Source organism: Lampris incognitus, chromosome 11 (assembly GCF_029633865.1).
Source record: "Lampris incognitus isolate fLamInc1 chromosome 11, fLamInc1.hap2, whole genome shotgun sequence".
Classification (NCBI taxonomy): Eukaryota; Metazoa; Chordata; class Actinopteri; order Lampriformes; family Lampridae; genus Lampris; species Lampris incognitus.
This window is the reverse complement of record NC_079221.1, coordinates 54,524,727-54,552,406: the sequence shown is the minus strand read 5'-3', so window position 1 is coordinate 54,552,406 and position 27,680 is coordinate 54,524,727. Positions and strand designations below refer to the sequence as shown.

Below are 27,680 nucleotides of genomic sequence, written 5' to 3'. Positions count from 1 at the left end.
TCAACCAGGGAGTGGCTTAATTCATGTATGACAAAAATCTGGTCCAGGGCGTATTCCTGCACATCTTATACCAAGGGTTGAGTGACAAATACTCAGATGTCAGGAGAGATGTAAAACTTGATGTTAATGACCTTAAAGTGACAGATGGCGTTATTCTTGACCTAATCATAGAGTCGGTGAGGGAGGAAACAGAAAGGCGGAAACGTCTAGGGGCGTCTGGCAGACACTGCACAGTGAGCACTTATATAATACGGTGATGTGAGATAAGTAAAAACGCTTCTGAGAAGGGAGCAGAGCAAGGGCCTCTGGAGGCACACATACAAGCCAGTAGAGAAGCCATACTGGAGTTAGCGGCTCAGTTTTCATCCCTTACCGAAAACCTGGGAAAAAGGCTCACTGTCAGAGGCACAGTGGAGGAGAGTAATCCGGCCCTGACCGAGCCGGAGGTAACATGGGGATTCGATGTGGCCATCCCCGTGTCGGTAGGCAACGGAATAGACCGTTACGCTACCCGGACGCCCTGTTACAGAACTTGTAACCCAGATAGCCAGACATTCATTTCCAAGTCCCGGCTCCATACTAGATGTGGGTAGGCGTTTACCATTAACAACCATTAACAGCCGTGGGCTGTGGCACGACCTTTCTGAGAATCTCAGATTAGCTCGATTGGAATATGTTTATATCATGTAGCGGGCTATATGGGCACCAAATCACTTCCTTAAACTACCTGTATAGACCTGTTTTTAGTGCAATGTCTTTTATTTCTTTTTTTTACTAAATTGATTTTTATGGGGATTATGCTGTCTTTGCCCATTTTTATCAACTCCCATATTTTCGTAATGTGTGTGTGTGTTAGTTAGTGTAGATAGCGGGACCGAAAACTAAAGCACTTATGATCCTAATTCTTTTTGGAGGTGGTAGGTATTGTCTCAGAGAGTTAAGGGGAAAATCTAAAAAAAATTAAAATTATGCATAATTATGCATAAATGTGCAAAATATGCATTTTCTAAAAATGGCTAAAAACCACTTTTCTCGGCATTTCGGATGATTCTGAGCATCTTTGATTTTTTCACCTGTATGAAATTTTTTTTCTGGGACTTAAATGTTTTGGCATTATGCAAAATATGCATTTTTGCAAAAATGCACTTGTGATCCTCATTTTTTTTGGAGGCGGTAGGTATTGTTCCAGAGAGGACCAGAAAAATAGCAGAAAATTAAAATAATTATGTATAATCATGCATAATTATGCAAAAATATGCATTTTCTAAAAATGGCTAAAACCTACTTTTCTCGGCATTTCAGATGATTCTTAGCATTTGGGGGGGGGCGTTGGAGTGGAGTCGGGGGGGGTTTAGGGGCAGGGGGAAGGCGGTTAGCTGGCAGGATGAAGAGGAGGGGGATTTAGACGGGTGGAGAACCAAACCGCTACATTGTAGCGGGGTTCTTCTAGTATTTCTATATTGCTCATTTTAATCTATTTTGAGTACCTTATGTGTAATAAATGTTTCCCAAAACACTGTCATTATTAGTAGTATTTGATATTGTTGTCATCGTTGTTGTTGTTGGTAGCAGCAGTGGCAGCAGTGGGCGAGTCGCAGCAGCAGCAGGAGGAGGAGGAGGAGGAGGAGGAGGCGCTGCAGTTTTATGGAGGCCAGTTTGCGAACCAAACAGCCCGCTTCTCTCCCGCAGCGCTTCAGCTGTATTTTTAGGTCGGCAGTGACCCCTGAGCCGCCCTGAACATAAGAGCTACTGCTGGTGTGTCTGTTTTCATGCATAATGGAGCTCAAGGGCCCAGAGACCCAGGGGCCGTGCATATCCCCGATCCTCATCCACTCCAGATCCTCCCCACTGCGGATCACCGGGTTCAGGTTTTACCTCCCGCCCGGCTTGTGAGCCTTCCCACAGCAAAGATGGCGGGCGGACGGCGCTGAGTCTTTACCGGAATCTGCTTTACTACTTCGGCTTCATTTATCAAGTTCTCTCCCCCCCCCTCCCCGTTAGTTTATAGAAACCGGGAGTTTGAGAACAAACACCGAACGAGGACGCGTCGTAGATGGCGCAGTGACTGTTCCCGCGGGCGGTGATTGTGAGACTGGATCGTTTTCTCTCGGTTGTGTATTGTGGTTGTAAAATGGCTCCGGTGCAGCTCGGGTCAGACGGGATCAGATCAGACCTCCTCCCGCTCGGGGGTCCCAACGCCGCGGGGCCGCAGCCGCCTCCGCCCGGGGCCCCGGCCACGCAGGGGGTTCGACTCAGCCTGCTGATCGAGTTCCTTCTCCAGAGGACTTACCATGAGATTACCCTGCTGGCCGAGCTGTGAGTAACTCCTAGGGAACGCCATCAGGCCATGAGTAGGAAAAGCTAGCCAGGTTAACCAGCAGACTAGCCAGGTAACCAGCAGATTAGCCAGGTAACCAGCAGACTAGCCAGGTTAACCAGCAGATTAGCCAGGTTAACCAGCAGACTAGCCAGGTTAACCAGCAGGTTAGCCAGGTTAACCAGCAGGTTAGCCAGGTAACCAGCAGATTAGCCAGGTTAACCAGCGGACTAGCCAGGTTAACCAGCGGACTAGCCAGGTAACCAGCAGATTAGCCAGGTAACCAGCAGATTAGCCAGGTTAACCAGCAGACTAGCTAGGTTAACCAGCAGACTAGCCAGGTTAACCAGCAGACTAGCCAGGTAACCAGCAGATTAGCCAGGTAACCAGCAGATTAGCCAGGTAACCAGCAGACTAGCCAGGTAACCAGCAGATTAGCCAGGTTAACCAGCAGACTAGCCAGGTAACCAGCAGATTAGCCAGGTTAACCAGCAGACTAGCCAGGTAACCAGCAGATTAGCCAGGTTAACCAGCAGACTAGCCAGGTAACCAGCAGACTAGCCAGGTAACCAGCACACTAGCCAGGTAACCAGCAGATTAGCCAGGTAACCAGCAGATTAGCCAGGTTAACCAGCAGATTAGCCAGGTAACCAGCAGATTAGCCAGGTTAACCAGCAGACTAGCCAGGTAACCAAGAGACTAGCCAGGTAACCAGCAGATTAGCCAGGTAACCAGACAAGCTGCTGGCTGGTTAACTCAGCAACGTCCGTCTAGGCACCATCATGATGTGCAGCAGCCCCTCGGTCACAGAGACAGGATTTGGACAGGCAGATGGAGATGTTATGAGACAGCAGAGATCATGACTAGCATCCGCAGTTTCGCTTGCTGGGGGGGGGGGTAACTGTCATGTGAGGGCACATCTCTTCGTTCTAGTGTCCCACCAGCTTGTTGACTGCTTCCGGGGAGAATAGTTGGCATAAAGATGAAATTTCTCATAAAGATATACGGCAAAAAAAAAATAAGCGTATCAGTCAGATTACAGATCTCTGTAAATTATCCTTCCTCTTGCCAGTTTGACTTTTTTCCATATTAGTCTTTTTTTTCCCCCACTGCTAGCCGTGTAGTAGTTAACAGGAAAACCAGGGATGCACAAAGTGTGGGCAGGTGACTTTTGAGGTTGTACTTGCACACCATGAGCAAATGCTGTTATTTTATATATGCAGTCCGTCTACGTGGAATGGCTCCACGGTTATGTGGGTTACTATACGTGACACATCCCCTTTGCCTATTGCTATTTTTAAAATTCTGTTCAGTCCCTCTCCCGCCGTCAGTGTGTCGTCGTCTGCTGCCCAGAATCAGTTTCTCCACAGACATCATGACGTTTTACCTAATCTGACACGGATGATGATGACGAGGAAAATAATAACTTTTTGATTTCCCTTTCAGACTTCCCAGAAAACCAGACATGGAAAGGTAGGTTTCCCAGTGTCTGATCCAAATCGAGGGCTCAGTTCACCCAGTTTGTTATTTGAACCCATTTATGATAAAAACAAAACCTCTTATCTTATTCAGGAAAATTGAGATTGTCCAGTTTGCCAGTCGCACCAGACAGCTCTTTGTGCGTCTCTTGGCCCTGGTGAAGTGGGCAAGCAATGCAGGGAAAGTTGAAAAGTGTGCGGTGAGTACTGTACATGATGCTCTGCTAAATGTTCTCCCCCTATCGCTTCCCCCTATCAACTTGCACTCACCTCTGACCCCCGGTCTCAATGGTAACAGATGATTTCCAGCTTCCTGGACCAGCAGGCCTTCTTGTTTGTGGACACTGCTGACAGGTTGGCATCACTGGCTAGAGATGCCCTGGTACATGCCCGTTTACCCAGTTTTGCGATCCCCTTTGCCATTGACGTGCTCACCACAGGGTCCTACCCACGCCTGCCCACGTGCATCCGAGTAAGTCATCCCTCTACTTTCATCTCATTTTTGGGATTTCTGTGGTTTCTTTCTCAATCAATGGTGTACAGCCTGGGTTGACCTGCAGCTGCTGAATATTGTGTGTGCGTGTGTGTGTGTGTGTGTGTGTGTGTGTACAGGATAAAATCATTCCTCCAGACCCCATCACTAAGGTTGAGAAGCAGACTACCCTGAACCAACTCAATCAGATTCTACGGCACCGCCTTGTTACCACAGACCTGCCCCCTCAGCTTGCCAACCTCACAGTAGGTAAGAAAATCTGAAATTCTGTTACACACTCACATAGACACACTGCCACACATACACGCACACGCACACAGGCATACATATAGATAAATCCTGGAGGACAGTTAGAGGTAGTCACCAAAGCCCCCCCCCCTTCTTTTTCCCCCCAATTGTATCTGGCAAATTACCCCACTCTTTTGACCTGTCCCGGTCGCTGCCCCCCCCCCCCCCTGCTGATCCGGGGAGGGCTGCAGACTACCACATGCCTCCTCCGATACATGTGGCATCACCAGCTGCATCTTTCCACCTGACAGTGAGGAGTTTCGCCAGGGGGACGTAGCACATGGGAGAATCAGGCTATTCCCCCCCAATTCCCTCTCCCCCCTGAACAGGTGCCCCAACCGACCAGAGGAGGCGCCAGTGCAGTGACCGGGACACATACCCACATCAGGCTTCCCACCTGCAGACACGGCCAATTGTGTCTATAGGGATGCCCGACCAAGCCAGAGGTAACACGGGGATTCGAACCGATGATCCCCGTGTTGGTAGGCAACGCAATAGACAGATCGCCATGCCACCCGGACACCCCCGTCACTAAAGGTTTTTAGCTGGGAGTTGATGAGAGCCTCTACCGTGTGTCAAGTCAGTTTTATTTGAATAGCCCAACATCACAAATTACAAATTTGCCTCAAGGGGGATTTACAGCAACACAACATCCTGTGCTTAGACCCTCACATGGGATAAGGAACAACTCCCTAAAAAAAAAACAACCTTTTAACAGAGAGAAAAAACAGGAAGAAACCTAAGGGAGAGCATCAGAGGAGGATCTCTCTCCCAAGACGGACAACTTGCAATGGATATTGTGTGTACAAAATTTACAGAATACAACATTGAAAGAGGATAACAGAATTATAATGGATCCTCCTCATCACATTCATCATAAAATATATGACGAATATGATGAGGAGGATGCCAAGCAGTGTCCAGATAGCACCGGAACAGCCCAGGATCCGAGCCACGCGACCACCATCATCATGTAGACAAAAAAACAAACAAACAAAAAAAAAACACGTTAGTTACACGTCTGAGAGAGAGAATGATATAACATTGAAACAGGATAACAAGATTATATAGATTTATAAGATGTATCAAAAGAAAATGTGATGAGGGGGATGCCAAGCAGTGTCTAGGTGGCGATCACCATCACCGTGGAGACCTGAGAGGAGGACAGACTAAACGTGCACACAAGGGAGACATCACACTATTCACACACACAGAAGAAGAGAAAGGAGAAGACAATCATTCAGAGAGAGAGAAAAGATGTGAGAGAAGAGAACAGTTTGCAGTGTTGAATAATCTATATGCTATAATCTGGTTGGCAGAACAGTGCCTGGTAAATTCACTGAGTCAGAAACCGACCCGCCAGGGCATCCGGGTAGTGTGGCGGTCTATTCCCTTGCCTACCAACATGGGGATCCTGGTTCAAATCCCCGTGTTACCTCCGGCTTGGTCGGGTGTCCCTACAGAAACAATTGGCCTTGTCTGTGGTTGGGAAGCCTGATGTGGGTCTGTGTCCTGGTCGCTGCATTAGCGCCTCCTCTGGTCGGTCGGGGTGGCTGTTCAGGGGGTAGGGGAAACCGGGGGGAATAGTGTGAGCCTCCCATGCGCTTCGTCCCCCTGGCGAAACTCCTCACTGTCAGGTGAAAAGAAGCGGCTGGTGACTCCACATGTATCGGAGGAAGCATGTGGTAGTTTACAACTCTCCCTAGATTGGCAGAGGGGGTGGAGCAGTGACCGGGATGGCTCAGAAGAGTGGGGTAATTGGGGGGGAAAAAGGAGGGCAATTAAAAAAAAAGAAAGAAAGAAACCGACCCGCCATGCAGTACAGGTTCTGAAGTGCTTAACTTAAAGGCATTAAATGTAGGCTAAGGCAAAGAGTAGGGCTGGGTATTGTGGCCAGTTTCCTAAATTGATTCAATTTTGATTCATAAGGCTCTACATCGATTAATCGCGATTCGATTTGATTCAATCTGCTCTTAAATAATGAAAATGGCTCAACTCTGTGTTACAAAATACAAATGTACTTTATTTACTTTATGTACTTTATTAACCTACTTTATAGGTTATGGCGACTCTCCCTGCTGACTGCATTTTCGTTAGGATGTCGTCTTTCACACATGTATACATCATGGGGATGACAGTTTCAGTCAGATGTTTACATTGCACCATAACATAGTGTGGTTCGAGCACCTGAACGAGCCGCTTGAAGCCTTTGTTTTCCACTACCGAGTACGGGCGTAAATCTTTGCAAACAAAATTTGCGATGGCCTCTGTTATCTTTATGGCCTGCGGAGAATCGGCTAGTAATGTTAGTGAGTCCCTCAGTTTCTTTTGTTTTGCCCCGGACGGCTTGTTGTCGGAAGCTAACGTTAGCGTAGTGTGATACCTTGTCAAGTGGTTCCTGAGGTTTGTAGTATTTCTACAATAACTAACCTCCGCTTGGCAGATCTTGCAAACCATTTTGGTTTTATCCAGCTCTTTGTCGTTTGTTGTTTTAAATCCGAAATGGTTCCAGACGTCAGACTTCAGTTGGGACGGCTTGCTGAGCGGAGTTTTACCTGCGTCGGCCATTTCATGTATGTGCGCTTGAACATCAACCTGACTTAACCGCGCCCCTGCTTCATCACGCACGAGACTACTGGGGGGAGGGGGGGGATCGATCTCATGCCCTGTGAATCGATATTGCAAAATTTAAATGAAATCGATCCAAAATCGATTGAATCGATTTTTTTTACCCAGCCCTAGCAAAGAGATGTGTTTTAACTTTGGATTTAAAGGGCTCAACAGACTGATTGTCTGATGGCAGCAGGCAGGTTATTCCACAAGAATGGGGCCCAATAGGAAAAGGCACTGCCACCAGCTGACTTCATTTTAAGTTTGGGTACACACAGGAGCCCTGTATTTTGAGAGCGAAGAGTTCGAGATTGAATGTACGGTTTAAGAACATTAGACAGGTAAGATGGGGCAATCCCATTTTGGATTTTATAAGTCAGCAGAAGCACCTAGAAGTCTGCTGTAGCATGGATAGCAAGCCAATGAAGGGAGTTAAGAATTGGTGTAATATGGTAAAATTTTGTAGTTGTAGTTAGGATTCTAGTTGCAGCACTTTGAACCCTCTGAAGACTTTTAGTACAAGCATATGGCAGACCTGAAAACAGAGCATTACATTAATCAAGTCTGGGTGAAACAAATGCATTAGAGTCTCTGCGTCAGCCATGGACAGGAAAGCCCGAATCTTAGCTATGTTATGTAAGTGAAAAAAAGGCAGTTTTGGTGATTTCTTTAATGTGCTTCTCAAAGGAAAGGCAGGGATCAAATGTAACACCAAGACTTTCGGCTGCCACACTTTGTGAAATCACAGAGTTGTCGATTGTTATTGTCACTTGATCAAATTGGTGTCTGGTGTCTAGCAGGGCCAACAACCAGCATCTCAGTTTTATCGGAATTTAAAAGCAGAAGATTTAATGACATCAAATTTTTCACAGCAGCCAAGCAAGCCTCTAAATTAGTCATTTGAGTACGATCATCAGCCCTTATAGGCACATACAGCTGAGTGTCATCAGCATAGCAATGGAAATTTATTTCATAACTGTGTATACTTTGGCCAAGAGGTGAAATATAAAGAGAGAAAAGTAGAGGGTCAAGAACTGAGCCCTGAGGTATGCCATATTTAACGTCAGAGAACTTTGATGTAATATTATTATAGCAGACACAATGTGTTCTTCCAGATAAGTAGGCCTTAAGCCAAGAGAGCGCTAAGCTAGCGATACCAAAATTACAATTTATTCTGTCTTATAGTATACAGTGATCAATGGTGTGTGTGCTCATGTGTCTGTCTAGCCAACGGGCGTGTGAAGTTCCGTGTGGAGGGAGAGTTCGAAGCCACCCTCACAGTGATGGGAGATGATCCTGATATTCCTTGGCGGCTGCTGAAGCTGGAAATTCTGGTGGAGGACAAAGAGACCGGAGGTCAGACACACACTCCATGGAAGCTGGGGTGGGATGGGGGTATTTGTGGAGTGCAGCTACTCGGGCACATACCTTGAGAAACTAATTTACTGAGCATTTCTTCCCCCCCCCCATTTTTATTCTTTATTTTTTTTCTTGGCTAATTTATTATCTTTCTTCTTCTTCTTTTTAAAAAAAGGCCCCCTCTCTTTTGCCATTTAATTGTCTGTCTATTCTTATTTAATATAGCTCCATTCTCTTCTTTCCATCTCGTCTTTTCCTTGTGTGTGGACAGATGGCCGAGCCCTGGTTCACAGCATACAGGTAAACTTCATCCATGAGTTGGTTCAGGCCCGGCTCTTTGCAGATGAGAAGCCCCTACAGGACATGTACAACTGTTTGCGTATCCTTTCTCACTTCAAATGTCGGGTCAAGTCAAGTCAAGTTTATTTGTGTAGCCCAAAATCACAACGTAGTCCCGAAGGGCTTTACAATCAGTACAATATACGTGTGTGTGTGTGCATGCGTGCGTGTGGTTGGGGTCCCTGTAGAATTCAATGAGCATTTTGAGTACTGACTAGCCAAGCATATACATGGTATTTTAAAGCAGTGGTTCTCAAAATGGGGTCTGTGACCCATAGCCAAGGGGTCTGCAAAATCTTCTTTCTCTTTCAGCTGCTCCTGTTAGGGGTCGCCATAGAGGATCATCTGTTTCCATCTCTTACTGTCCTCTGGATCTTCCTCTGTCACGCCAATCACTTGTATGTCCACATCCATAAACTTCCTCTTTTCCTCTTTCCTGGCAGCTCCATATTCAGCATCCTTCTGCTAATACACCCAGGATTGTTCCTCTGCTCATGTCCAAACCATTACAATCTTGCCTCTCTTGCTTTGTCTCCAAACCATCCAACCTGAGCTGTCTCATTAATATAATCATTCCTAATCCTGTCCATCTTGGTCACTCCCAACAAAAATCTTAGCATCTTCAACTCTGCCACCTCCAGCTCCACCTCCTGTCATCAGTGCCACCACTTCGAAACCATACAGCATAGCTGGTGTCACTACCATCATGTAGACCTTCCCTTTAACTCTTGCTGGCACCCTTCTGTCACCAAATTACTCTTGACATTTCTGCACTTCCCGTTACTTTGAACAGTTGGCCCAAGGATTTAAACTCATCCACCTTCGCCACCTCTACTTGCATCCTCACCATTCCACTGTCCTCCCTCTCATTCACTCATATGTATTCCATCTTGTTCCTACTGACTTTCATTCCGCTTCTCTCCATTGCATTCCTCCACCTCTCCAGGCTCTCCTCAACCTGCTCCCTACTCTTGCTACAGATCACAATGTCAGCTGCAAAAATCATAGTCAGGTCAATGTTATTTGTATAGCCCAATATCACAAATTACAAATTTGCCTCAGTGGGCTTAACAGCAACACAACATCCTGTCCTTAGACCCTGTCATCGGATAAGGAACAGCTCCCTAAAAAAACCCTTTAACAGGTCTACATAGTCCACAGAGACTCCTGCCTGAGCTCGTCTGTCTACCATTTGCAAATAAGATTAAAAAAAGGACTGGTTGTTAAAATCCCTAGTGTTTGCACTGCAACAGTTTCGGTGGAAATTAAATAAATGGCTCAGAGCCCATCCTTAATGTAATCCCACCTCCATCTTGAACCCATTTGTCACTCCTACCTATCACACTATCACACTGATCTCATACACATCCTGCACCACTCCTACATACTTCTCTGCCACTCCCGACTTCCTCATACAATGCCACACCTCTCTCGGCACCCTGTCATGTGCTTTCTCTAAATCCACAGACACAATGTAGCTCCTTCTGACCTCCTCTATACTTCTCCATCAACATTCTCAAAGCAAACATCACATCTGTGGTGCTCTTTCCTGGCATGAAACCATACTGCTGCTCGCTGATCACCACCTCTCCTCCTCTTAACCTAGCTCCTATTACTCTTTCCCATATTTTCATGCTGTGGCTGATCAACTTTATACCTCTGTAGTTGCTACAGTTCTGCACATCACCCTTATTCTGGAAAATGGGTACCAGTATGCTTCTTCTCCACTCCTCAGGTATCCTCTCACTTTCCAAGATTGTGTTAAACAATTTAGTTAAAAACACCACTCCATGCCTACACAGGTATGCCATCGGCACCAACCGTCTTTCCACTCTTCATCCTCTTCATAGCTGCCCTCACTTCCACCTTGCTAATCCTGCGCACTTCCTGATTCACTATCCCCACATCATCCAACTTTCTCTCTCATTTTCTTCATTCATCATTCCCTCAAAGTACACCATCCACCTTCTTAACACACTCTCCACGCTTGTCAGCACGTTTTGTTAGTTTAGTTTAAACTTTTATTTGGGAAGGGGCAGTGTACATTAATCAACATTTGAAACATGTAAATGTACCCGAGTTAGCTAATAGGCTAGTTTCCATCTATTTTCCATGTCAAGCTCTATGGTTTATATATATAAAACTTTGTTAAATGAAATGCTCAATGGTAGGGAAAGTGCTCACCAAATAAGGAGCACAAATAATCCATTGATTCAAGTACATTCTTTAATAGACAGCTTATGGCATGAAACAGGCTTATACTGTCCGTTAAAGAATGTACTTGAATCACTGGATTTTTTATGTATATATATATATATATATATATATATATATATATATATATATATATATATATATATATATATATATATATATATAAAATTATAAATAGTTTCCCTTTCAATCTCTATATCTCTGTCCTTGATCACCCTAACCTGCTGCACATCTTTCCCAAGTTGTTCCTTCTGTCTAGCCAATCAGTACAAGTCCTTTTCTCCTTCCTTAGTGTCCAACCTCTCATACAACTCGCCATAAGCTTTCGCCACGTCTTTCTTCATCTTACGTTGCATCTCCTTGTACTCCTGTCTGTTTTCTTCATCTCACTGACTATCCCACTTCCAACCTGGCCAACCTCTTCCTCTGTATACTTTCCTGGACATCCTCACTCCACCAACAAGTCTCTTTGTCTTCCTTCTTCTGCTCAGATGACACACCAAATACCTTCCTAGCTGTCTCCCTCACTATTTTTGCAGTAGCAGAAATAGCTACAGAAATAGCTGCCTAGCTACATTCTCCCGTCACCACCTTGCGGTCTCTAATCCCTTTCAGATCGCGTCTCCTGCATAAGATACAGTCCACCTGTGTGCACTTTCCGCCACTCTTATACGTCATCCTGTGTTCCTCCCTCTTCTTGAAATAGGTATTCATAACAGTCATTTCCATCCCTTTCACAAAATCGACCATCTGCCCTTCCACATTCCTCTCCTTGACACCACACCTACCCATCATCACCTCCATTCCCTTCACCAACGTGCCCATTGAAGTCCACTACAATCACCACTCTCTCCTCCTTGGGTACACTCTCCACCAGAATCAGAATCAGAATACTTTATTCATCCCTGAGGGGAAATTGGGTAATTCCTCCACCTTTAAGGTCTTTTTTTCAGTGTGTGCTGAAATCTTCACTGGTGCAGAGGGCAGCTTCATCTTGCTTTCAATATGTCGTAGGTGATGGACAATGAAGTGGTCTCAACACTGTCAGAACGTGCTGTAAGGTTTTCCCTTTTTAAGTTAGGCACCTTTTTTTTTTCATACGACTCACTCCAGAATTCTTCTTTCTCTTCCATCTCACACCCAACTTGTGGGGCATATGTGCTGATAACATTCATCATTCATCACACCTTCGATTTCCAGCTTCATACTCATCACTCTGTCCGACACTGTCTTCACCTCCAGCACACTCTTGACATACTCTTCCTTCCAGATTAACCCTACCCTATTTCTCCTCCCATCCGCACCATGGTAGAAGAGGTTGAACCCACCTCCGATGCTCCCGGCCTCACTCCCCTTCCACCTGGTCTCTTGCACACACCTTATCTACCTTCCTTCTTTCAGTCATATCAGCCAGCTCTCTCCCTTTACCGGTCATAGTACCAACATTCAAAATTCTGACTCTCACCTCCACACTCGTACCTTTCCTCCTCTCCTGCTGCCTCTGGACATGCCTTCCCCTTCCCCTTCTCCTTCGCCCAACAGTAGCATAGTTTCCAACGGCACCCTGCTGGCCAACAGTACTTTTGGTGGTCGTTGGTAACCCGGGCCTCGATTGATCCGATATGGAAATGCGATTTATGATCCGCATGCGCGCAGTGGTTAGCGTGGTCACCTCACAGCAAGAACGTCCTGGATTTGAGCCCTGGGGTAGTCCAACCTTTGGGGTCGTCCCGGGTCGTCCTCTGTGTGGAGTTTGCATGTTCTCCCCGTGTCTGCATGGGTTTCCTTACAGTCCAAAGACATGTAGGTCAGGTGAATCAGCCGTACTAAATTGTCCCTAGGTATCGGATGTGTGTGTGTGTGTATGTATGTGGGCCCTGTGTGATGGCCTGGCGGCCTGTCCAGGGTGTCTCCCAGCCTGCCGCTCAATGACTGCTGGGATAGGCTCCAGCATCCCCACGACCCTGAGAGCAGGATAAGCGGTTCAGATAATGGATGGATGGATGTTTGATTTGGCAAAGGTTTTTACACTGGATACACTTCCTGATGGAACCCTCTCCATTTATCCAGGCTTGGGACCGGCACTAAGAATGCACTGGCTCGTGCATCCCCAGTGGCTGGCTTCCCCAGTGGCTGAGTCAAGGGGGTCTGTGAAATAATTTGCTATAAATTCCAAAAGTGTGCTGTATTATTTAAAAGTACATATCTACAGATGGGGGGGGGGGGTCGAGGTCATTTGCGACATTAAAACAAGCATATTGTGTGTATTACTCCCACCCAGTGGATGTAATTGGTATTAACATGAGTCAAGTTGAAATATGTTCCGTTTAGGGGTGTTTCCAGGATTTGAGGACATTTGGGGCTTAGCCTGGACTTCTGTAGGGGGGTCCGGGGGGGTTCCTCCCCTGGAAATTTTTTTTGATAAACAAGCTCTATTATGATGCTTTTTTTTTATGCACTCTGGAACCTTATTTACATTCAAAGTACATGTCTTATTCTTTGAAAAATTGAAATGTGTACCTCAAAAACTGTTGTTTACCCTTCAGATTAATTTGTGATGTTAAAAATATTATTAGTTGTTAGTAATTAGTATTAGTATTGAGTAGAAGCATGATACTTCACAGCTGCCATCTTTAAACATTTATTGACATGCAACAGTTTTAGACCAGAGGAAAAAGTGAAATTATTTATATTACATTTTCTTTCATTCACACTGAATTAGTCATTACCGTTTTAGTTCATTTTATGGAAATGTGATTTATTTATGAGGAAAAACCTGCTAAAGGACAATAAAAGTATGCTGTGGGATCGGACGAGTACGGCCCGCCAGCTAAAAGGCACCTACAATCATGACGAAGAGGATTTCTCTTCATCATGGTTGTAGGTGCCGAATCCAGTTCATATCATAAATCAGCAGGCAGTTTCAACCATTATTGAAAAGTTACTACCTAGGCTAAATTCTTACCCTTCCTTCTATTTGGAAAAATCCAAAACGATCGAGTTGTTTTTTTCCTGCACGCTCTGCCCTTTCTCCTCTACTCATCTCTTCCTGCTTTGACTTGTGTCACGTGACTCGGCGCTGACCATCAGACCCTCCCAGACATGTGCGGCACACACACACACACACACACAAAGTTAGTTTAGAGACCTGCGGGGTGTGTGGGTAACGTGGTGGTCTATTCCGTTGCCTACCGAAACGGGGATTGCCAGTTCGAATGCCCGTGTTATCTCTGGCTTGGTAGTGCGTCAGACATACACAATTGGCCGTGTCTGCGGGTGGGAAGCCAGATGTGGGTATTTGTCCTGGTCGCTGCACTAACGCCTCCTCTAGTCAGCCCGGGTGCCTGTTCAGGGGGGAGGGGGGAATAGCGTGATCCTCCCACGTGCTACATCCCCTGGTGAAACTCCTCATTGTCAGGTGAAAAGAAGTGGCTGGTGACTCCACATGTATCGGAGGAGGCATGTGGTAGTCTGCAGCCCTCCCTGGATCGGCAGGGGGGGTGGAGCAGCGACCGGGACGGTTTAGAAGAGTGGGGTAATCGGCTGGATACAACTGGGGAGAAAAAAAGGGGGGGGGAGGATTGCATCTTTCCCAAGCCCCTATCACTCTAGTGATGCTGGAAGAAACAAAATAAACTTGTGTTTTCGTCCAGCATGCAGCAGTGTGATTCACATTATGAAGTGTCAGTCATCCATGTCATTTCTCATGCTTTTTGCCTTAAGCCAAAGGGAGTGAACCCATAATCAACATCTTATTTGCTATGGGCTGTTGTGTCATATTAACTTTAGAAAGCATCACATTGTACTTAGTTTGTTACACACGATTGTAATGGTTTTTCCATCACTCTGTCACAACCAATAATCTTGAGAGTTCGAGAAGTTGTTTCATCAGTGAGCCTGATGGCGATCGGCCACCAATCGGTGTAAAGTGGTGAATCCTGTCCTTGCTTTAAATTCTCTCTGCTTGCAGGCGCAGGGGAAAACAACAACAGCTTGTTAGCATTAAGGCTAACATCAAAAGCCTTCATCAGGTATGCAAGCAGAGTTTGGCCATGCTAATCATAATGCTAATCACAGCATCTCAGCTCTGCCTTCCCAGCACCAAGGTGGTAGAGCAGCTAATTTTCTCAAAGAGTTGTCTGTGTAAGGCACAATTAGCCCTTTTTGGAGTCTGGGTTTTACAGACAGGGTATAGTGTCAGGAGGATATGGGTTTTTTTGTGTGTGTAGTTTGAATACCAATGATTTGATGTGTACAATGGTATATCTTTAGTCTTTCCAATGCAGTGTCTTCCTTAACGTTGCCGTCCAGACTCTTTCTGTTTATCGCTGCAGCTGGAGGTGCTCCACTCCCAGACTCTGATGCTGATCAGAGAGCGTTGGGGGGACTTGGTGCAGGTGGAGCGATACCTGCCTGCCAAATATCTCACACTTGCTGTCTGGAAGTAAGACCTAAACATGCACCGACACACTTGGACATGTACACATGCATCCACTTGCCGCGTATTTATTTTTGATGCACCGACACATCAAACTGAATTATTAGATATTAGTGGCAATGGCTGACTGACATCATAACCTTGTTCTCCTCTTTTCCTTTCCTACTCTCATTTGTACCTTTTATTCTTCCAGTCAACAAGTCTTGGGCCGGAAAACAGGCACTGCATCTGTACACAAAGTCACCATCAAAATTGACGAATCTGATGGCTCAAAGCCGTTACAAATTTCCCATGAACCTCCACTCCCTGCGTGTGACTCTAAACTAATGGAGAGAGCCATGAAGGTGGAACTCTTGCAGATGAATTTATTTCCTCTTAAATATAAAACTATGCAGCTATAAACAGTTCTCTGACTGAAAGGCAACTCTGATTCCATTCCCCATTCAGATCGACCACTTATCAGTGGAGAAACTTTTGATCGACAGTGTACATGCCCGCTCCCATCAGAAGCTCCAGGAACTGAAGGCCATTCTAAAAGCCAGCAACCCCAGTGAAAACTGTAAGCATCTCTGTCATACTTGAAATTACTTAAGACATTCTCAGGCATTTAGTGTCTAGCTCAGACCTTGACTGAAACCTTTTCGCTGCTTTGTTTTTTTATAATTGTGGCTACTTTACTGATTTTAACCTTGGAGTTATGTGTAGGGATATACTGTTTCTTCAAATAAAAGATGTCTACTTACAATGATGCACATGCAAATAAAGGCATGTTTTCTTTTACATTACAATACAAAGATTGCGGTTCTATTTTAAGTCCATTTGTGAGAGCTTAAATTTACATACCAGAAAACTTAAATAATTTCAAGTGGTCCCTGTATTTTAAAACTGAATTCTGGATCTTATATCTTAATACAAAGCTTAGATCTTGCAAGTGTTCATTTTTCTTGAGCAGATATGTGCAAATTCTTAAATACTTCCAGATTTTGGAAAGTACATTTTATGTCTGTATCCAACTTTTCAACGTAAGTCTTCGTCTGAATTTGTGCAATAAAAAAACTCAGGTTGTGTAGTATTAAAAGAAAAACATCTACAGGGAGACAAAAGGCATAGGCGTCTCTACTGTGAGGACAAAGAATCTTAGGCCTTGAAGAAATCCATATGCAGGCAAAGGCACATGACATCAGCAATGTTGCTCAGTCTGCATACTTCCACGTAAGCAATATTAATCATCTTTGGCTGTCACTTACACCTAACAGCACAGCCATACTCACTCACACCCTGGTTACATCCCGTATTGACTACTGTAATTCTGTCCTCTTTGGTCTTCCCCTCAAGTGTCTTCATAAACTTCAGTTGGTCCAGAATTCAGCTGCCCGTATCATTACCAGAACTCCTTCCATAGATCATATCACTCCTGTTCTTCAGCAGCTCCATTGGCTCCCTGTTCAATACCGTATTGACTTCAAGATCCTGCTCCTCACCTTTAAGGCCCTTAATAACCTAGCTCCTTCATATCTTTCTGAACTCCTTCACAACCACACGCCCTCCCGCACTCTCAGATCCTCTTCTGCTCTCCAACTCACTACACCGTCGGCCCGCTTGACTACCATGGGGACTAGAGCCTTCAGTCGTTCTACCCCCCGCCTATGGAACTCTCTCCCACAAGAAATTCACAACACTGACTCTCTTTCAGCCTTCAAATCCCATCTCAAAACACACCTTTTTAAACTGGCATATTCAGTCTGATACACACTTCATTGAGTTTTGTGCAGATGATGATTTTATACTTATCTGTTGTGTTAACTTCTTATTGTCTACCCTGCTTTGTTTTGATGTTATGCTGTTTGATACAGTGCTGCTTGTTTTTTACTGTGTTCTGTAAGGTGTCCGCTAGTGCTCTGAAAGGTGCCCACAAATAAAATGTATTATTATTATTATCATTATTATTATTTAGAGAAAGCATATGACAGGGTCCCGAGAGAGGAGGTGTGGTATTGTATGAGGAAGTCGGCAGTCGCGGAGAAGTATGTAGGAGTGGTGCAGGATATGTATGAGGGCAGTGGAGTGGGTGGAATGTCAGGAGTGATTTGTGACAGAAGGGTACCAGCAAGAGTTAAAAGGAAGATTTACAAGATGGTTGTCAGACCAGCTACTATGTTATATGGTTTGGAGACAGTGGCACTGATGAATAGACAGGAGGCGGAGCTGGAGGTGGCAAGGATTAGGAATGAGTATATTAGAGGGACCGCTCAGGTTGGACGGTTTAGAGACAAAGCAAGAGAGACAAGATTGAGATGGTTTGGACATGTGTGGAGGAAAGATGCTGGGTGTATTGGGAGAAGGATGCTGAATATGGAGCTGCCAGGGAAGAGGAAGGCCAAAGAGGAGGTTTATGGATGTGGCGAGGGAGGACATGCAGGTGGCTGATGTGACAGAAGAAGATGCAGAGGACAGGAAGAAATGGAAATGGATGATCAGCTGTGGCGCCCCCTAACGGGAGCAGCTGAAAATAATAGTATTTTCTTAGATATCACACGCTATGAGGTTTTCAGAGAGTTATTTGTGTGTTTTGTAAGGCTGTTTGTCTATTTATACATTTTTTTCAGCGTTCATTGAGACGGCTTTACCAACTCTGGTTATTCCGATACTGGAGCCATGCGGTCGCTCAGAGTGCCTGCACATTTTCGTAGATCTGCACTCTGGGATGTTCCAGCCCATGTTGTATGGAATCGGTGAGTGAGAGAAAATACCAACTCTTGGAGTATAAGAGTATGTTGAGTATATGGAGTTATTATAACCAGAACATGTATCCCCTGTAGGATCATGTAGAAGTTAAACTTAGGTTTGGTTCAACACCCAAAACTGTTAGGTCTCAATCCTCCTTCTATTGCCTTTTGCAATGAAAACAAGGGCTGGGCCGATTGATTTAAAGGAAAAACAAAAAAGCCCTTAAAAAAACTGGTATCCAATATGGAGATGGTGCCTTTTCCAAGTATGATTTGTCTCGCAGTAGTAGTAATTTTCTGGATGTGTGTGTTAAATACTGTTTGAATAGATGCAGTAACATTGAAATATTGACCTATGTTCATTTATGACTGAAACTTCTCTCTCTCTCTCCCTCCCTCCTCAGATCAGTCCATGTTGGATGACATAGAGAAGACCATCAATGATGATATGAAGCGCATCATATCCTGGCTACAGCAGTTAAAGTAAATTCTCCCCCTGAAAGTGCACACATATACCTAAGACATGAGGCTGTTTGGTGCTGACCAAGGAGAGTTTCAGTGGAAGGCTATCAAGAGCCAAGAGTCTGCCAGAGGCAGGTGGTAGACTCCTTAGAGGCAGGTGGTAGACTCCGTAGAGGCAGGTGGTAGACTCCGTAGAGGCAGGTGGTAGACTCTGTAGAGGCAGGAGTCCATAGAGGCAGGTGATAGACTCTGTAGAGGCAGGAGTCCGTAGAGGCAGGTGGTAGACTCTGTAGAGGCAGGAGTCCGTAGAGGCAGGTGATAGACTCCGTAGAGGCAGGTGGTAGACTCTGTAGAGGCAGGAGTCCGTAGAGGCAGGTGGTAGACTCCGTAGAGGTAGGTGGTAGACTCTAGAGGTAGGTGGTAGACTCCGTAGAGGCAGGTGGTAGACGCCGTAGAGGCAGGAGTCCGTAGAGGCAGGTGGTAGACTCCGTAGAGGCAGGTGGTAGACTCTGTAGAGACAGGAGTCCGTAGAGGCAGGTGGTAGACTCCGTAGAGGCAGGTGGTAGACTCCGTAGAGGTAGGTGGTAGACTCTAGAGGTAGGTGGTAGACTCCGTAGAGGCAGGTGGTAGACTCCGTAGAGGCAGGTGGTAGACTTTGTAGAGGCAGGTGGTAGACGCCGTAGAGGCAGGTGGTAGACTCCATAGAGGCAGGTGGTAGACTTTGTAGAGGCAGGTGGTAGACTGGTTTTTGAATATAGAAACCAAAGCAGGTTCTGTAACAGACATTGTTTGTTTGCAGGTACACATGTGTGAGAGAGTATGTGTGTTTGTGTTGAGTGTTGCGATTACTTAAGGTTGCACTGGGCATATATTTTGTTAGATGTATGTAGTAGTGACTTTGTGAACCAGTTCCAAAGATTAACACTAGAACAACCGGGATTTCACTCCTACCTGAAATGATCATGGGCTGCCGGTTTTTAAACTCTATATTTTGTCAAGATAAATACCCAATTGAGATATTAATGCATTACATATGTTAGTATGTCTGTTAGGAAATGACTGACACCAAAATGAACATTTTAACACCTTTAATACTATTTTTAAACAATTTAAAATGGCCGCTGTCCAATGTCTGTAAATACTGCAACACCTCGGTGGTAGTCATGGTGCGTCTGTAACGGCGTCTGTAACCAGACATGTTGACAATAATCACAAATCAAGTTTAGACTTTCTCTGCACTGGAGGACACTAGTATGTTTCTAGGACAGAGCAATGAACTTCACAAAGAAATGATGTGGGCAACACACGTCATAAATACTGACATGACGCACACCATCACGCGCAAATTACATGCGGTCATTTTGACCGCTCATGGTAATTTTAGGTAGATCTTATCATAACTTTATAAAAACTAATTTTAATGCAAATATATGCAATTTCAGGAGCATTCAGGGAGCGGCAGGCCTGTATCTTTTTTTTTTCTTCACAAAGTTATTAAACTTTGAAAATCCAAAACGGTCATAATGACCATCTTGGTTGTTCTGAAGGGTGAGAAGACAGTGAAAATTAGTCCTGGAGCTCTCACCATGGCTGTCTTAAGCCTCTCTGTCTCTCATTGTTTCTCTCTTTCTTACTCTCTCTCTGTCTGTCTCTCTGTCTAGGTTCTGGTTAGGTGAGCAGCGCTGTCGGCAGTCAGTGAAGCACCTTCCCACTGTGTGCACTGACGTCCTCCACCTCTCCAACTCGGCTTCTCACCCCGCTGGCAGCTTATCGAAACACAGACTTTTCATTAAGCTCACACGGCTACCACAGTACTATATTGTGAGTTTGAGGCTCTTTTTCCACATAATGGAGGGAAAAAAGTAGAATAGCATTCATTTGGACAATGCAACTGCACTGTTAGATTCACTTTCCAGCTACAAGTCTTCCTCTCGTCCTCCTACTTTTGCCTGGGTTTCACCTCCCATCTCATCCTCTGTTGGACCTCCTCTTTCCTTCTCCCTCCCCTCATCTGTCTTTCTAGGTGGTGGAGATGCTGGAGGTTCCTGTCTCTCCTACAGAGCTTCAGTATAAGTACTCCTTCCTGTCTGTGTCTCAGCTGGAGGGGGAGGACGGACCTCCATGTGCACAACTCTTACAGCACTTCAAGCCCAATCTGGAGCAACTTGTCCAGGATGCCACGACAGGCAAAGGGGCCCGTCCTGGAACTAAGAGAAAGGTGTGTACATATACAGTGCATCCGGAAAGTATTCACACCCCTTCACTTTCCCCACATGTTGTTATGTTACAGCCTTATTCCAAAATGGATTAAATCCATTTTGTCCTCATTAATCTACACAAAATACCCCGTAATGACAAAATGAAAAAGGTTTTGTAGAAATTTTTGCAAATTTATTAAAAATAAAAAACTGAAATATTGCATGTACATAAGTATTCACACCCTTTACTCAGTACTTGGTTGAGGCACCCTTGGCAGCGATTACACCACTCTGGTGGCCGAGCGGAATAAACCGCCGTTCTTGCAACCCGCTCGTCATGTGGCTGGGAGGTTCGTATCCCAGACTCGCCGTGACCGGTCACGGCCAGAGCGTCCACGGGGTAAGGCATTCATTAGGCCACCCTTACCCGACGGATAGTGGGTGTAGATCGGTGTAGTGTTCGGGGACTCGTCGTTCTCCAGCTGTTAAGTTTGTTAAGTTAACTTTTGTTGGGGCCTATAATACAGTTAATACGGTAGCCTGTTTTGTTAGTCACTTCTACTGCAGTCTTTATGGTAACCCTCCTGTTAGGAGGAAGGCGCGCTGCTAGTGAAAGGCACTTGTTGAAATGTTCGGTAGGCTGTGGCCACTTGCTGTTGAGAGCGCAAATAAAACTCAGTTAAATAAGTACAGTTGTCTTATTTGAAACTAACATTGGTAGCAGAGAATGGTTGCCTTGAATGACTTCAGACAGCCTCCTGGATTTGATGAAAAGAAGCCGTATGAAAACTGGAAAAATTAAGTGGAAATATGGAGACGGGTGACGAACTTGGACAAGAAAAAGCAAGGGTTGGCTGTGGCTCTATCGTTGACAGGTAGAGCGAGGGATACTGCTTTAGGAATAAATGTGGATGATCTAAATAAGGATGATGGAATGACCGCTTTGATTGGGGAACTTGACAAGGTTTTTTTGAGAGAAGAGGAGGACCGGGCTTACGAAGCCTATTCTGAGTTTGATCGAATGACGAGGGAAAATGGCGTCTCGATGGTGGACTTTATTGTTGATTTTGAACAGAAATACAACAGGATCCGTAAATTTGAGATGGTTCTGCCCGACGCTGTTTTGGCATTTAAACTACTGGATACAGCAGGTCTTGATGTGAAAGACAAGCAACTGGCATTGACTGCATGTGGTAAACACACTTTTGATTATATGAAGTCAGCACTGAAACGCATATTCGGAGAAAAACATGAGCAGAAGGCGGGAGCCATTAACGTGAGTCAGGATGCAGCCTACTACACAGATCAAAGAAAACCGCAGCCACGAGCCCAAAGTGTGCAAGCTAGAGGACCACTCGCAGGCACAAATCCACTTGATAAGTACGGAAGACGAACAAAGTGTGGGATTTGTCAAAGCACATTCCACTGGGTGAAAGATTGCCCACATAAGAAAGAACATGTAAAGATGACGGAAGAAAAAAATGCACAGAAGAACCTGATGAGTGTAATGTAAGGCTGTTTTCTAAGGAATCAGATATGGAAATATTCATGGTTGAGGCTCTGGGATCAGCTGTCATTGACACAGCGTGCACAAGGACTGTCTGTGGTGAAAAATGGCTGAATAACTATGTAGGGGGACTAAATGAGAAAGAAGTACAGAAAATAGTTAACACAGAGAGTAGCAAGCCTTTCAAATTTGGGGATGGGCGAGTTGTACATTCGACAAAAAAGGTCACGATACCAGCCAAGATAGGAGAAAGAAAATGCTGTATCGAAACAGAAGTGGTCCCATCTGACATCCCTTTACTGCTGAGTAAAACTTCGCTAAAGAGAGCAGGAGCTGTGCTGAACTTGGAGAACGATACAGCAATAATGTTTCAGCAACCGATAGCTCTGGAGATGACCTCCTCAGGACACTACTGTCTGAACATAATGGATAATGAGTCCCCATGCGATACATATGAGAATGTGGTCCTGGCCATCACAGAGAATATGACTAAGGAACAAAAACACAAAGCTTTACTGAAACTTCACAAGCAATTTGGACATGCATCAGCTGACAAACTGAAGAAGCTGCTGATGAATGCTGGAAACACTGATGATGAGAGCACTGCTATTCTAGAAGAGATAGTAGGAAAATGTGAGATATGTCTTAAGTACAGCAAGCCTAAGCCCAAGCCTGCTGTTGGTCTGCCCATGGCCTCCCGATACAATGAGAGTGTGGCAGTAGATTTACATGAACTAGAACCGAATGTGTGGTACCTGCACATTATCACTTCACACGCTTCAGTGCGGGTGGCATTGTGACCTCAAAGAAACCAAGTGTGATAGTGAAATGCTTTGTACATTCCTGGATCAGTGTCCATGGTCCACCAGAGCGTCTCTTCAGCGACAATGGTGGAGAGTTCAATAATGAGGAAATAAGAGACATGGCGGAGAACTTCAACATTGAGATAAAGACGACTACTGGCTATAGTCCATGGAGCAATGGCTTGCTGGAACGCCATAACCAAACGCTCACAGAGATAATGCTGAAGGTAAAACTTGGAAAACTGCACTGGATTGGGCACTCATGGCAAAGAACACAATGCAGAACGTACATGGCTTCAGCCCACATCAGCTGGTGTTTGGACAGAATCCGAACCTTCCCTCTGTGTTAGTGGATCAGCCATCTGCTTTGGAGGGAACTACTATGAGTGCATGGGTGGGACAGCACATAACAGCATTACATGCAGCAAGGAAAGCTTTCACAGAGGCAGAGTGCTTGGAGAGAAACAGAAGAGCTCTACGAAAGCAACTTCATCCAACAGATGAGAAGTATGAAACTGGGGACAAGGTGTTCTACAAAAGGACAGACTGTGTTGAGTGGAAAGGTCCTGGAGTCATGATAGGACAAGTTGGGGTGGTGATCTTTGTATGCCATGGTGGGACTTATGTCAGGGTTCATCATTCTAGGCTGCGGAAGGCTGATAAGAGTGAAGTAAGTGCTAGTGGGGGTCTAGAGCACCTTGGGGAGAATGTTACTGAGGGCAATATGAATGTACCTGTTACTGATAGTGATGTGGATGTTGTTAACAATGACAGTGGGAACATACCTGGTACTGATTGTGACATAGATGTTGATATGAACAATGACGGTGAGGCTGGGGGTGTTACAGACAATGATACAGATGTCACTGAAGGTAACAATCATAAGGATAATCAACAGACAGGCATAAGGGTAGGAGCTTCCCTAGGGCTGAAAACAGGTCAAACAATCAGCTTTGTGGATAATGTAACAGGTGCGTCTCACAGAGCTAAAGTGATGGGACGAGCAGGAAAGGCTACAGGAAATAACAGAAACTGGTACAACCTACAGTACTTAGAACCATCTGACATCGCTGGTACTATGGGGTCAGCTGATCTTACTAAGGTAGACAATCTTCAGGTTAATCCACTGGATAGTGTAGAACTATGCTCTGATATGCAGGAAAATGATGTATTAGTCACAGACGGTGTTTCATTTGATAAGGCTAAACTAGATGAAATCAGTAGCTGGAAAAATAATGGGGTGTTTGAGGAGATAAAAGATATGGATCAAAGGCATGTGTCCACTAGATGGGTGTGTACACTGAAAGAAACCCCTGATGGTATAATACCCAAAGCGTGTCTTGTGGCTAGGGGTTTTGAAGAATTCAACACTAAAGATCTACAGAAGGACTCACCTACATGCTCATCAGAGTCCCTCAGACTACTCATGTCAGCTCTATGTCAGAAAAAGTGGACATTAAACTCTATGGACATCAAGTCAGCTTTTCTTCAGGGAATGGAGCTGTCTCGGGACATCCACGTTCGCCCACCTCCTGAGGCTAAAAGTGAGGGAACATTGTGGAAGCTCAAAAAATGTGTCTATGGACTCGCTGATGCATCACTCTACTGGTACAACAGAGTCAAAGCAACGATGCTGAAAACAGGGGCCACAACGTCACAAGTTGATCCTGCTGTTTTCTACTGGGTTGATGAAGATTGTAATGTGACTGGTGTCCTTGCCTGTCATGTGGATGATTTTATCTGGGGTGGCTCTCACAAATTTGCCATCACAATCATTCCCCATCTCAAAACAGTTTTCCAAGTGGGACGTGAAGAACAGGACAACTTTCGCTATGTGGGGATGGAACTAGCCACAGTAGATGGAGAAGTGCACATGCAACAAGAGAGAATCTTCAGCCCATTCTCATAGACTCATCAAGAGCGTTGCAGCGTGATGCTCTTCTCACAGAGTGTGAGACTGACAAACTAAGGTCAAAGATAGGACAACTCCTATGGGTGGCTAGACAGAGTAGGCCAGATATCAGTTTGATACATGCGCCCTTGCAGCCAATCGAAAACATGCTACTGTACAGACCATGCATGAAGCAAATAAGGTAGTAAGAAAACTGAAATCAGAACGTGTCACCCTAAAGTTTCATAACTTAGGAAATGAGGACTCCTTGAAGTTTGTTGTTTTCAGTGGCGCTTCCATGGGAAACCTCCCAGATGGGGGAACACAAGGAGGACATCTCATCGTGCTGATGGGCAAGGAAGGAAGATTCTCGCCAATCTGCTGCCAATCAAAAAGGATCAGAAGAGTGGTTCGGAGCACGCTGGCAGGAGAGACACTTGCCCTTGCTAATGATATTGATAATGCCATATTTCTGTCCTCCCTCTGCTCTGAACTTACCACAGGAAAGGTCCAACAGCACACCTTACCTGTGATGTGTGTAACAGACAACTACTCCCTTGTGGATGCCATCAAGTCCACTAAGTCAGTGACTGAGAAACGACTGAGACTAGAAATAAGTGGCATCAAAGAACTTATCCAGAACAAAAGGATTCATTGTATTCTGTGGACAGCTACAAAGGAACAGCTAGCAGACTGTCTGACCAAAAAGGGAGCCTCTTCCCTGGTATTGCTTAAGGCACTGAATAATGGACAATGGAAGCTAGATGACTGAGTATGACTGTTGATAACTGAGCATTTGTTTTGTTTTCCCGAAATATTATCCTTGCAGTTTTTGTTTTTTTAAAAAGAGGGGAGATTGTTAAGTTTGTTAACTTTTTGTTGGTGCCTATAATACAGTTAATATGGTAGCCTGTTTTGTTAGTCACTTCTACTGCAGTCTTTACGATAACCCTCCCGTTAGGAGGAAGGCGCGCTGCTAGTGAAAGGCACTTGTTGAAATGTTCGGTAGGCTGTCTTATTTGAAACTAACACAGTGACCCCTCTGGCCCACCTGGGCGCCTGCAGCCAAGCAACCGAAAGCATTCTCCCTACGCCTCCTTCGCAGCCTGAAGGTGATGCAATCCATGCGAGGCTTCCGCGTGTAAAATGGTGAGAGCAGCCGACACGAGTTTGAAGTAAGCTAGTGTTACGACTGTCTCCTTCCTGTGGAAACGTGAGCCAGGGGAGTTATTCGACAAGAGTTCTGGCCATGTGCCATTGGGTTAATCAGGTGGGATAAGGGGAAAAACTAGAAATAAATTTATAAAGAAAAAAAAAAGAGAAAAGGAAAGAAGGCAGCGATTACAGCCTCAAGACTTCTTTGGGGTATTTCTCCCATTCTTCTCTGCAGATCCTCTCGAGCTCTGTAAGGTTAGATGGGGAGTGTCGCTGAGCAGCTATTTTCAGGTCTTTCCAGAGATGTTCAATGGGGTTCAAGTCTGGGATCTGGCTGGGCCACTCAAGGACATTCACAGACCTGTCCTGAAGCCACTCCTTCGTTGTCTTGGCTGTGTGCTTAGGGTCGTTGTCGTGTTGAAAGGTAAACCTTCGCCCCAGTCTGAGGTCCTGAGCACTCTGGAGCAGGTTTTCATCAAGGATTTCTCTGTACTTTGCTCCATTCATCTTTCCCTCGATCCTGACTAGTCTCCCAGTTCCTGCCGCTAAAAAACATCCCCACAACATGATGCTGCCACCGCCATGCTTCACTGTAGGGATGGTATTAGCGAGGTGATGAGAGGTGACTGGTTTCCTCCAGACGTGACGTTTGGCATTCAGGTCAAAGAGTTCAATCTTGGTTTCATCAGACCAGAGAATCTTGTTTCTCATGGTCTGAGAGTCCTTTACGTGCTTTCTGGCAAACTCCAAGCGGGCTGTCATGTGCCTTTTACTGAGCAGAGGCTTCCGTCTGGCCACTCTACCATAAAGGCCTGATTGGTGGAGTGCTGCAGAGATGGTTGTCCTTCTGGAAGGTTCTCCCATCTCCACAGAGGAACGCTGGAGCTCTGTCAGAGTGACCATCGGGTTCTTGGTCACCTCCCTGACCAAGGCCCTTCTCCCCCGATTGCTCAGTTTGGCTGGGCGGCCAGCTCTAGGAAGAATCCTGGTGGATCCAAACTTCTTCCATTTACGAATGATGGACACCACTGTGCTCTTCAGGACCTTCAAAGCTGTAGAAATTTTTTTGTACCCTTCCCCAGATCTGTGCCTCGATACAATCCTGTCTCGGAGGTCCACAGACAATTCCTTTGACTTCATGGCTTGGTTTCTGCTCTGACATGCACTGTCAACAGTGGGACCTTATATAGACAGGTGTGTGCCTTTTCAAATCATGTCCGATCAATTGAATTTACTACAGGTGGACTCCAATCAAGATGTAGAAACATCTCAAGGATGATCAGTGGAAACAGGATGAACCTGAGCTCAATTTTGAGTGTCATAGCAAAGGGTGTGAATACTTGTGTACATGCAATATTTCAGTTTTTTATTTTTAATAAATTTGCAAAAATTTCTACAAAAC

The 27,680-nt window shown here is 45.2% G+C and overlaps 1 protein-coding gene across 1 annotated transcript in view; it reads left to right on the top strand.

Annotated features, from left to right (window-relative positions):
* The first annotated feature begins 1,738 nt into the window (after positions 1-1,738).
* The window catches only part of med14 (mediator complex subunit 14), a 40,608-nt gene continuing 14,666 nt past the window's right edge, over positions 1,739-27,680 (top strand). The window contains exons 1-14 of the mRNA XM_056290085.1: positions 1,739-2,316; positions 3,764-3,790; positions 3,890-3,995; positions 4,094-4,267; positions 4,408-4,537; positions 8,414-8,542; positions 8,817-8,924; positions 15,410-15,542; positions 15,730-15,880; positions 15,984-16,095; positions 18,143-18,268; positions 18,667-18,745; positions 20,386-20,545; positions 20,748-20,942. Of these exons, the coding sequence (XP_056146060.1) occupies positions 2,132-2,316; positions 3,764-3,790; positions 3,890-3,995; positions 4,094-4,267; positions 4,408-4,537; positions 8,414-8,542; positions 8,817-8,924; positions 15,410-15,542; positions 15,730-15,880; positions 15,984-16,095; positions 18,143-18,268; positions 18,667-18,745; positions 20,386-20,545; positions 20,748-20,942 (1,815 nt within the window). The 5' untranslated portion in view covers positions 1,739-2,131. The remainder of the gene's footprint in view (positions 2,317-3,763; positions 3,791-3,889; positions 3,996-4,093; positions 4,268-4,407; positions 4,538-8,413; positions 8,543-8,816; positions 8,925-15,409; positions 15,543-15,729; positions 15,881-15,983; positions 16,096-18,142; positions 18,269-18,666; positions 18,746-20,385; positions 20,546-20,747; positions 20,943-27,680) is intronic.